Source organism: Balaenoptera acutorostrata, chromosome 2 (assembly GCF_949987535.1).
Source record: "Balaenoptera acutorostrata chromosome 2, mBalAcu1.1, whole genome shotgun sequence".
Classification (NCBI taxonomy): Eukaryota; Metazoa; Chordata; class Mammalia; order Artiodactyla; family Balaenopteridae; genus Balaenoptera; species Balaenoptera acutorostrata.
This window is the reverse complement of record NC_080065.1, coordinates 103,354,717-103,367,166: the sequence shown is the minus strand read 5'-3', so window position 1 is coordinate 103,367,166 and position 12,450 is coordinate 103,354,717. Positions and strand designations below refer to the sequence as shown.

General features: G+C 40.7%; 1 protein-coding gene and 1 pseudogene across 1 annotated transcript in view; one reads left to right on the top strand and one right to left on the bottom strand.

Annotated features, from left to right (window-relative positions):
* The first annotated feature begins 225 nt into the window (after window positions 1-225).
* The window catches only part of LOC130707135 (peroxisomal multifunctional enzyme type 2-like), a 75,045-nt gene continuing 62,820 nt past the window's right edge, over window positions 226-12,450 (top strand). Inside the window, exons 1-2 of the mRNA XM_057540367.1 lie at window positions 226-283; window positions 5,240-5,293. Coding sequence (XP_057396350.1) covers window positions 226-283; window positions 5,240-5,293 — 112 coding nt within the window. The remainder of the gene's footprint in view (window positions 284-5,239; window positions 5,294-12,450) is intronic.
* On the bottom strand, window positions 9,846-10,156 carry LOC130707036 (transcription and mRNA export factor ENY2-like; annotated as a pseudogene).

The window sequence follows — 12,450 nt, the reverse complement described above, 5'->3', positions numbered from 1 at the left end:
CTCTTGGGCAGGCTCTCGCCGCGACTGGAGGCATGCTGGACTACATTTCCCAGAGTTCCAAGGGATCGCTGCGCAGGCGCACTTGGAAAACTCGGCGTCTCTCTCCTCCGCAGAAACAGGCAGGTCATTGCCGTCCTGCCCCAGCCTGTCCTCCTGTCCTCCTTGTCCCGCAGTCTGAACTCCAGTAGTTCTCCTCGTGTATGTGTGTCGCTGCAGGCTGGACTTATGGCCTCGCCGTTGAGGTTCGACGGGCGGGTGGTACTGGTCACCGGCGCGGGGGGAGGTGAGTACGCGAAGGCTAGAGGGCCGGCGTCCTCCAGCGGTCCGGGATCCGCACGCAGCTGTAGCTGCGATCTCAGCATCTGGGCTGCGGGCAGCGGTGGCGGGGCGGCTTGGGGAGCGAGCGACTGGACTCGGTGGGGTTGAGGGTGGGAGGACGGACAACGATTGTTCTCCGGGCGCCTAATCGGCTGAGGATGGTGAGGAGGGGCTGGCCAGCCTTGAGTGGGGAGCCAGAAACTCCTGGTGCAGCCCACTTCTCCACCCGCCCCCAACCCTGTGGGAGCTTCTCAAGGCTTCAGGTCTTGAGAGGAGAGAGGCCCGGCTCGGCTGCGGGTTGCAAAACTAGGTAAAATTCATCCCGACGCCCGTCTGTGCGTATCGATTGCGACTCTTCCTGTTAATAGACTCCCTAGGCCTCTGTCAAGTGTTTTAAACGTGGCGGGAAAGCCGTCTGGGGGCTGGAATCACCCCCGCAGTAGTAGAGATGTCAGCCCCTTGCCTTTGAAAAGTCAATCATCTTTCCCTCTGTCAGGTGATTTTAAGTTCTTGAGAGGACCTTCTTTAAAAAAAGGCATCTGATAAGAGTCCTCCTTTTTGGACTTTGTGTGTTTATCAAGCGGATTGCAAACTCCAATGCCTGCAGGACTCAGGCAGGTGATAGAGGAATAAAATGAGAGTGAGGTGGGGGCAGTAGGAACTGGAGAGCAGAGGCCTTTCTGAAGTGGGCCAGATCTTCCTGTATTTCAGAAGCCAAGTGGAGATTGGTTATGTGAAATAACCCTATTTTTATTTCTATTTATTTATTTATGGCTGCATCAGGTCTTTGTTGCGGTGCGCGGGCCTCTCATTGCGGTGGCTTCTCTTGTCGCAGAGCCGGGCTCTAGGCGCGCAGGTTTACTTGCTCCACGGCATGTGGGATCTTCCCGGACCAGGGCTCGAACCCGTGTCCCCTGCATTGGCAGGCGGATTCTTAACCACTGCACCACCAGGGAAGTCCCCAAATAACCCTATTTTTAAAGGACAAAATTTAAGACAAACCACTCATACCCACACGGATGCTTTGCAGTGAGGTTTTACACTATTTCCCACCTGTCCATGATCTCTGTAATCTCCAAGTGCAGGGATGTTGACCTTACGGGCCTTTGATTACCCACTGGTAGTGCCTTATACCTAGAATGGACCTAATGCAGAATTAATATGAATTATATATTCGAAGTCACAAACAGTGGGATTCTGACAGTTAATTCATACGTATTTTCACGTCTCCATTTATAAAATGGATTCACATGCTTCCTTTCAGAAAATATCTTTAGTATTAATTGGTGGCCAAATGTTTTCTATCCGTAGCTATATTTATTCTAAAATGATTATGTTTTTGGGAAAACATTTTGTTTACACTTTGCTTTTGATGGAAATAATTAAGTAAAGCACTCATGTTTTAAACCTCTTTTGACAGTGAGTGATTCACAGTATGAAATACATTTTATACCAGGACCTGGTATACACACACACACACACACACACACACACACACGCACCATATTTGAAACAAGCTCATGACACGGTACATAGTAAATGCAGTGCACTTTGAACGTTTCTATTCTGTTTCATTAAGTAAATGCAGGTTACAACCCACTAAATTGATTTTGTGAAGTATTAATGGGTTGTGACTAGACAGTTCTGAATTTAGCACCTCCTGTTCATGAACTGATTCATATTTTAAAGAGCCTGGATTATGATACAATTACTAGCCATTAGATTTGAATACTGATCTGGGGCAGATATAATTTTGTGGTAAAGTTGAGACTGTCATTAGGTCTACACTGGGCCATCATTATGAAAGAGAGATTGAGATCTAATTCCAGTCCTCTCATGAAGACTGTTGTCCTTGAGGTCTTGGGGTTCTCATTTAAGGATACATATCTGTAGAATTGAGGCACTGCTAAACATCCCAGGAGGGTGTCCGTGAATGCCTGCCAGGCCTGTGTCTGGGAATTAGTCTGACTCCAACCCACGCATGTTCTAGAGATGAATAGAAATATCTTTGCACTATTCAGGTGCTGTTGTTTAGCTTGGAATATTGAATAGTTTAATGGGAGACCTGGAAGGAGAGGTTTAGAATTGTCTAGGATTAAGGGAAACAATTTTGCCGTGATGGGTGGTATAACGGGAATTCGTATTTATTAGCTGATTGTAGTAGTTGCTGGGGATGTAGTTGTGAGAGTGGTGGAGGTGGGCCGTGGAAGAAGGGAGTCTGGCCATTGTGAATTTGAGATGGTTATAAAATAGCAAGCTGTAGCTCTGGAGATAGTGAGAAGTGTGTGAGTAGTTGGAGATTCTGGAGTCAGGAGAGGTTTCGAAGTCATTTGACTTCCTTTGATTGGTAAAGCTAGAAGGTGAAATAGTCCAGGAAGCTAATCTCAGAGGCTCTGTCAGCTTGAAGCAGAGAGAAGTCTAACCCACTGAAGAGAGCACTGAACAAGCACTGTGAGAAAAGAATCAACTGATATTTGACAGTGCTAAAGAAGTTAAGGTCAGAAGAGAAATGGGGGAGAGAGGACGGTTGACAATGAACTTCGGTGTGGGAGAAAGTTAAGACAGGATTTAAAAGAGGATTAAGAGAAAATAGAGGCTCTTGGCTTTACCTTTTTGTGCATTTTGACTGTAAAGATGTGCTGGGCATTGTGGGAAATGTAAAAGAACGACATAATCTCAACCTACAAGGACCTTCTAGTTTAGTTGGGGAGACAAAGACACATAAAGTATTTAAATAATGTTTATGTAAGCACAGATATAAAAACATTGGAGGACACTTAACGAACCTGTTAATGGACGAGTGGTATTACAGGGAAACAGGGAGGAGAATGTCACTTTTAACTTTATATACAGATTTGTGTACAGTTTGCATGGGCCTTTATGGTAAAAGTAGATTACTGACATGTCTTTTCAGAGAATTGTATAGCTTGGTTTTGAGATAATTCTCTGATTAACTTAGATCAATCTCTACGAGAGACATACCCCATTCCTTTCATCTGATGATTTTCTACTTTGTTACCATTTTTTTTTTTTTTTTTGCGTTCTGGTTATGAGTATTTGATTTCTCTGAAAACCTCATGTTTCGAGCAAGTGCTTCAGCCTAGATCTGATAAAATATGAGGAGACTTGAGTTATTATATTGGGTGGGTTCTCTCTCATCCATTCAGAGTGGATTAAATTTTAAAATAAATTATTTGGTGATCTTTTAGTTTTGGAAAACTTTATAGTTTGGGTCCTTTTTAGAAGAGCCTGATAATTTAGCCATCTCAATATTTGTTTACTTGTTTATCAGTTAATTCAAATTAAATTTAAACTACCAATTAAATTTCTCAATTACATTTAAAAAAACGTGTGCACGGGGCGTCAGGGGCACGAGGCGGTGCCGGCCTGGCGCGGGGCTGCGGCGGCCGCGTGGACCGGCGCCCGGGGCGGCAGAGCGGGGGCGGGGCCGTGGTTCCGGAGCGCAGCCCCGCCGGCCGGGCCGAGGCGCTGGGGCGCCGGGGACGCGTGGTGGGCGCAGGGCAGGGGCGCCGTCCCGGGCAGAGGCTGCCGGAGCGCCGCAGGCCTGGAAGTCCGCGCGGGTCGCCTGGAGACGACGCCTCCGCCAGGCCCTGCTCGAGCCCGCCCCGCGCCCAGGCGCACTTGGCCGCCCGGTGCCCAGGGCGCGCTGGGCCTCAAACCATGCCGGTGTCTGACCAGGCGTTTGTCACGCTGGCTACCAATGACGTCTACTGCCAGGGGGCCTTGGTGCTGGGGCAATCATTGCGGGACCACAGGGCCACCAGGAGGCTGGTGGTGCTGGTCACCCCTCAGGTGTCCAACCTGCTCAGGGAAATTCAGATGATCCACATTGACACCAGAAGAAGTGAAACCCTTCTGCTGACCAGTAACAATGGGAGACATGGAGAATGTTATCAAAGGCTTATCTGGGGGGAAGGACCTGGGCCTGGGCAATTGTAAGGGATGTTCTGTAAAACTGGGCACAATAAATTTCCATGCAAAAAGGAAAAAAGCAAAAAAACAAAAAAACGTGTGCATGTTAAAATAATTTAAACAATGCAGAAGTAAGCTTTCCACCCCTTGTTGCTAGTTACATAATTCTGTTCCCCAGAGGTAACCACTAATTGCCAGTCTCTTATATAGTCTTCCTGAGATATTCTCTGCCTATACAATTTATATGGGCACGTATCCATTTTTGGATGTATAAATTTACACCTCATACCTTTGAGTCTGAATTAAATATTTCCTGTGTGTGGTGATTATGTAGTCAAGGTTCAGAGCAGGATATAGAAACCACTAGATATTTGAAACAAGAAAGGACTTAATTTAAGCAGTTGGGTTTTAGGCAGTTCCTCTTGGAATTCCTTATGGAACAGTATAAAACTGGCCCATTAGGGGAGCCACTACCTCTGAGGCTACCATTGGAACTGCCACAGCCCAAATAGCCACTGGCCCCAGGGATCTAGAGAATGGAAGCTGCCATCCAGAAATTAGGGAGCTAGATCTAGAAGCTGCCACTATACCTGCTTAATACCTAGGAAGCCTCAAGAAATCAGCTTCTTAACCAACAGTAACATCCAAAAGTCACAGTAAGGTGGCTTCTGCCTCATTCCCTCCTTCCACATTTCATGCAAATGCGTTTAATGGTGGAACCCAATTCACATCTAGCGTCCATCCTAGAAGCTAGGTAGAATGATAGGAAATGGTAGGTAGAATAGGTGGAAAATACAGTTTTAAGCTTTCCAACCCCTGAAAGTAGAAGTAGGTGAAGTAGAGGCTGAGAGTACCAATGAAAGCTCTACCTTTGTAATGTAATTAATTGCTCACCAGTTACTTTGCAATAGGGATTGAGTTGAGTGGACCAGAAAAATTATGCTAACATTTGCTCAACCTTCTGATTTTTTTCTTTTGTTTTCAATAGGATTGGGCCGAGCCTATGCCCTGGCTTTTGCAGAAAGAGGTGCATCAGTTGTTGGTAAGTTGATACATTTTTCTTTTCATTCAGTAGCTGGGAACTAAAATACAGTCTTCACAAGCCAGAGGCCTTTGTATTCACATCAAATAATTTGTTAAGGTCAAATTTCATCACTAATTTTTTCTTGTGCCAGCAAAATTTTTTTCCCCATTGAGGCTAACTTTGTAACTTACTTTTTAAAGTAAACTAGTTTCACAGAATTTGCAACTTAATAGAACTGAGAACGATGAGCCGACATTCATTATATAAAAGGAAATTCTTGAATTTGGTCTATTGTGGGCTGTAATTTTTCGATGTAGAAGACTGGTGCAAGATGAATCCTTGTAAGTGTAAATATATTGATAAGGTAAGAAATAAGTGCATTTTCATAACTAAATGTTTGGAATCAGGGAATCCAAAGTATTTTTTTTTTAATCTCTGTCATAAAAATTTTTCAAATGGAAGCTTTTATAACAGTTAAAAAGTTTTTAAATTAAAGGGGCACTTGCATGAGTTTTATTATGGGGGGATCAGTTGGAAGATGGTGTATTGAAGAATACACCAAAAGTGGGAGGTTTTAGTAATCTTAGTGGTTTGCCTGATGTACTTGGCAGTTGGTATGGACCTAGGAGTGGATTTGTCTACAGTCAAGTCTTTGTGGGGAATATCTAAATGAATGCCAGGTAGGTACATAGGGCAGATGTATGGCCCAATATTTATTAATATCTTTCCTGGGCTAAAATTGTTGGCCCACATTATTGTCCTCCCAATCCCAGTTTTCCTACATCTTTTTTTTTTGTTGTTGTTTTTTGTTTTTCACACACACACAGTGTATTTTATTTTTACAAGAGATAAATAGACTGACACGAAGCATTGTACATGGATGACCACAACAAAAGCAACAATGATTGCAATTACCAAACCTGAAACACACTCATACTATGTCATAATATTGACATTCAGTCCAGTAATCCTCCACTGTAACAGCTCCTTTACTTTGCAGTGAAAATTGATTTGTATATTCTTTGCCTCTGAGTCCTTGTGGGATTTTTTTTTAAATTCAGACAGAAAGTCACAAAAATTATACTCATCCTCATCAGTTCACTCAGTCCCATGTAATTAAATTTTTTTTTTCATCTTGATCTTTTGTTAGCACTTTTTTGAGTTCATCAGTTTTTCATTAGGGTGCTGAAAATGCTTATTCATTCAGTTCAGCAGTACAGTCAGTTACCAGAAACCTGTACTTGTCAGAGTCTTTTCCATGAATTTCTTGAAGATGAAACCCTTTAATAGGAACACATTTGCAAAAGCATCAGAGTACACCCAGAACTGTCTGTAAATGAGAAAAGACTTAAAAATGACCACAGTTAAAGATTTGATGAAAGTTCATAATAATGCAGTTGACAAGAAAATTAGTTATTTCTGAGATATACATTTTAAAGTAATAACTAGGATTATTACTTATAACATTATACCAGAACATATAAGATTTTTAGAAATTTCATGTAATGTCTGAAACATTTATATTAACATATTTCCATACATATTTCCATACAAATACAAATATAAGATTTTTAGAAATTTCATGTAATGTCTGAAACATTTATATTAACATATTTCCATACAAATAACCCAATGAAAGTTTAGTATTAGTTGTTTTGTTTGTTTGTTTTTTTATACTGCAGGTTCTTATTAGGCATCAATTTTATACACATCAGTGTATACATGTCAATCCCAATCACCCAATTCAGCACACCACCATCCCCACCCCACCGCAGTTTTCCTCCCTTGGTGTCCATATGTCCATTCTCTACATCTGTGTCTCAACTTCTGCCCTGCAAACCGGCTCATCTGACCATTTTTCTAGGTTCCACATACATGCATTAATATACGATATTTGTTTTTCTCTTTCTGACTTACTTCACTCTGTATGACAGTCTCTAGATCCATCCACGTCTCAACAAATGACTCAATTTCGTTCCTTTTTATGGCTGAGTAATATTCCATTGTATATATGTACCACAACTTCTTTATCCATTCGTCTGTTGATGGGCATTTAGGTTGCTTCCATGACCTGGCTATTGTAAATAGTGCTGCAATGAACATTCGGGTGCATGTGTCTTTTTGAATTATGGTTTTCTCTGGGTGTATGCTCAGTAGTGGGATTGCTGGGTCATATGGTAATTCTATTTTTAGATTTTTAAGGAACCTCCATATTGTTCTCCATAGTGGCTGTATCAATTTACATTCCCACCAACATTGCAAGAGGGTTCCCTTTTCTCCACACCCTCTCCAGCATTTGTTGTTTGTAGATTTTCTGATGATGCCCATTCTAACAGGAGTGAGGTGATACCTCATTGTAGTTTTGATTTGCATTTCTCTAATAATTAGCGATGTTGAGCATCTTTTCATGTGCTTCGTGGCCGTCTGTATGTCTTCTTTGGAGAAATGTCTATTTAGGTCTTCTGCCCATTTTTGGATTGGGGTGTTTGTTTCTTTAATATTGAGCTGAATGAGCTGTTTATATATTTTGCAGATTAATCCTTTGTCCGTTGATTCGTTTGCAAATATTTTCTCCCATTCCGAGGGTTGTCTTTTCGTCTTGTTTACGGTTTCCTTTGCTGTGCAAAAGCTTTGAAGTTTCATTAGGTCCCATTTGTTTATTTTTGTTTTTATTTCCATTACTCTAGGAGGTGGATCGAAAAAGATCTTGCTGTGATTTATGTCAAAGAGTGTTCTTCCTATGTTTTCCTCTAAGAGTTTTATAGTGTGCGGTCTTACATTTAGGTCTCGAATCCATTTTGAGTTCATTTTTGTGTATGGTGTTAGGCAGTGTTGTAATTTCATTCTTTTACATGTAGCTGTCCAGTTTTCCCAGCACCACTTATTGAAGAGACTGTCTTTTCTCCATTGTATATCTTTGCCTCCTTTGTCATAGATTAGTTGGCCATAGGTGCGTGGGTTAATCTCTGGGCTTTTCTATCTTGTTCCATTGATCTATGTTTCTGTTTTTGTGCCAGTACCATATTGTCTTGATTACTGTAGCTTTGTAGTATAGTCTGAAGTCAGGGAGTCTGATTCCTCCAGCTCCATTTTTTTCCCTCAAGACTGCTTTGGCTATTCGGGGTCTTTTGTGACTCCATACAAATTTTAAGATGATTTGTTCTAGCTCCGTAAAAAATGCCATTGGTAATTTAATAGGGATTGCATTGAACCTGTATATTGCTTTGGGTAGTATACTCATTTTCACAATGTTGATTCTTCCAATCCAAGAACATGGTATATCTCTCCATCTGTTGGTATCATCTTTAATTTCTTTCATCAGTGTCTTATAGTTTTCTGCATACAGGTCTTTTGTCTCCCTAGGTAGGTTTATTCCTAGGTATTTTATTCTTTTTGTTGCAATGGTAAATGGGAGTGTTTCCATAATTTCTCTTTCAGATTTTTCATCATTACTGTATAGGAATGCAAGAGATTTCTGTGCATTCATTTTGTATCCTGCAACTTTACTATATTCATTAATTAGCTCTAGCAGTTTTCTGGTGGCAGTTTTAGGATTCTCTATGTATAGTATCATGTCATCCGCAAAGAGTGACAGTTTTACTTCTTCTTTTCCAATTTGTATTCCTTTTATTTCTTTTTCTTCTCTGATTGCCGTGGCTAGGACTTCCAGAACTATGTTGAATAATAGTGGTGAGAGTGGACATCCTTGTCTCGTTCCTGATCTTAGAGGAAATGCTTTCAGTTTTTCACCATTGAGAATGATGTTTGCTGTGGGTTTGTCATATATGGCCTTTATTATGTTGAGGTAGGTTCCCTCTATGCCCACTTTCTGGAGAGTTTTTATCATAACTGGGTGTTGAATTTTGTCAAAAGCTTTTTCTGCATCTATTGAGATGATCATATGGTTTTTATTCTTCAATTTGTTAATATGGTGTATCACATTGATTGATTTGCATATATTGAAGAATCCTTGCATCCCTGGGATAAATCCCACTTGATCGTGGTGTATGATCCTTTTAATGTGTTGTTGGATTCTGTTTGCTAGTATTTTGTTGAGGATTTTTGCATCTATATTCATCAGTGATATTGGTCTGTAATTTTCTTTTTTTGTAGTATATTTGTCTGGTTTTGGTATCAGGGTGATGGTGGTCTCATAGAATGAGTTTGGGAGTGTTCCTTCCTCTGCAATTTTTTGGAAGAGTTTGAGAAGGATAGAGTTTTCCTACATCTTATCAGGGAATACAGAGAGCCAAATTTCTCCCAATTTGTTTATGGAGATGTGTAATAAAAGACTGAACAAGCAGCCAGGTTTTCTAAACAAAGAAGACCTAAGCAGGATATTGAATATACTTTTCCTCCTCAGCATATATCTTTTTTTTTTTTTTCATTCATGAGATATTTATTAAAATAACACATTTAGGGAAAAATATCAATACAATTGTATACATCATTACTGAAAACTGTATACCATCATACAAAAAAGGATTTTATATTGGGAAATCAATTCCTAATTTATGGCAAGTTTTACTTTCAGAAATAAAACCACAAAACAACACAATCTAATTCAATCTTAACGGCTGGCATGCTGAGCAAGGAATGTTCTTATTCTTTGTAGGAGCTCCTTCTTTACACTGTCAGGTACCAGGGCTCTGCCTTTTGGTGTGATTTCAGCCACCAAGTCATCAACAGTAACGTGTTCTAGTCCTTTTTCTTTAATTACCTTTACAGTGTGCCTTCAACTGATCCTTCCAGCCACATTCAATTAATTTAGCTCTCAGCAACTCTTTGAGGCCTTCTCTTTCTCCAGTTTCTATCAACTTTTGGTTAATTGCTGCTCTCATCTGCGCATCTTTGTTCATCTTGCTAACCACACTCTTCGGCTGCTCGGACCTAGCATATATCTTTATGGAAGGGACACAGCGACTTTGGATGTTCCTTGTTTAAGGTCATAGCCACTGGCTGTTAATCCAGTCTACTTCTTGGGGCAAGGACAAATTTTGATATTGTGGTATTTGGTCAGGGCGTGTATAGTTCAGGCCTTTTTTGCCAGGTTTTCCCCAAAATATTTCATGTCAGGGCTTAAAGGCACATGTTGTTACTTTTTTTTTTTTCTTAAAAAAAAATATTGTTATTTATTTATTAATACTTAAAACTTTTTATTTATTTACATCTTTTCCACTCAATTCCGTAAGTGCAAGTATCTCATTTTATCTTTTGTATCTCCTAAAGTTCTGAGAATGTTGCCTTTTGTAAAGAAGGGACTTTGTTCATTCCTTCCTTTATTGTTTGCTGTAGCCCTTTTCTGGGGGTGGGGCGGGCTGGGGAGTGGTTGGTGTGTCTTTGAGATTGGTTGAATAAATTTCTGCTTTTTTTGTTGTGACTAAGTTATGATCTTAGTTTATAAACTTGTTTTGTAAAACCTTTTGCAGCAGTATGTGTTTATGTGGATCAGTTTTCCTGTATTTATTTATTACCTTTGAATTTGTTGAACTCAGATTGGAGTTTTTCAGTTCTAAGAAAAAGGTAAACAGGGACAGTGTATCTGTTTATTTTGTCATTGCCTCAGGGATGGTATCGCAGCAAGTGCTTGTGAGAGTCCAAAAAGGCAGAAAATTAGTGTTTTGGGAAAAATATTTACCAAACTAGGCTGGAGAGCCAGATTTAGTTTAGCTTAGTTTATGTGAAAATGTAGAACTTTTCACTGATGGTTTCTACCACTTTTTAGCCTGTGACCTAGCTGTGAACTTTCTGGGCTACCAATGGGTTTTGTTTTTCCCTAACCACCACTACCCTCTGCTTTAACTTTTTTAAAACACAGATGCCCTGAGTCCAGGTTGTATCATGTGCACTAACATTTCTCCTGTGTTAATTTTGTTCTGCTCAGCATATTTTTACCTGAGTAAGCAAAAAATAGTAAAGAGGAGTAAGCAAACCTAGGATTTATGACATCAGAGTATCTTGTTTGTGGAAAAATTACTAATCAGTTAATCCTATGACTAGCTCAGAGGCCAGTAAGAAGTAAGACCTTAAGAAATGGAGTACCTTGTTTCTCATATAAGTCAACTTTTGCTAGGTTATGCCGAGTTAACAGACAAATCTCAATGGTTTATAATAATAAAGGATAATTTCAGGACTTCCCTGGTGGTGCAGAGGTTAAGAATCCACCTGCCAATGCAGGGGTTACAGGTTCGAGCCCTGGTCCGGGAAGATCCCACATGCCACGGAGCAACTGAGCCCGTGTGCCACAACTACTGAGCCTACGCTCTAGAGCCCACGAGCCACAACTACTGAGCCCGTGTGCCACAACTACTGAAGCCCATGTGCCTAGAGTCCGTGCTCCCCAACAAGAGAAGCCACTGCAATGAGAAGCCCACACACCTCAACGAAGAGTAGCCCCCGCTCGCCGCAACTAGAGAAAGCCCACGCACAGGAAGGAAGACCCAACACAGCCAAAAATAAAAATAAATAAAATAAATAAATTCATAAAAAAAAAAAAAGGGTAATTTCATACCTACCTGACCTTTCAGCTTCTGGTCAGCTGTGTCTCTGCTTTTGTGTCGTACTAATTTCAGGATCCCAGCTGAAGGAGCAACTTTCATCATGGCTGTTCTTCCAGCAGAGGGAAAATAAAAATGGATCCCCTTGGTGTCTCATAAAGCTTCTGTTTAGAAGTGGCATGTCATTTCTACTCACCTTTCATTGGCCAAAGGAAATCACCTGGCCAAGCCCAAAGTTAAGGGTATCACTTAAGATATTCTCTTCATGTAAATATGATTGCTATGTTTTATATTCCGTAATATAAAGCATTATGGGAGATTTAAATCTGGGTGTAAGAACTGCTAAGCCTGTGGCTGATAATTACAACAAGGGACATTTGGTTTCGTACACGTTACATCTTTGAAGAAATGTTCGCACATGTCTGAAGGAAATGTTGGGAATGGAATAGGTTTGAGATTTCCTCAGTAGGTGAGCTGTATCGAGTTCTCTGAATATTAAGTTTTGTCTTGAGGGTGTGAACACAAAGAAGATGGAAGTGTTCCAGCAAGGAGAACCTCTTTTTGGACAGTAAGAAAGGCAGAATGCTTTCTATTCTTGAACTGGAGGAGTAGCATTTTTGGGTAATTGAAACTGCAATCTTTTGAAGTAAGATCGACATGATTTCTTTTCTGTACTGC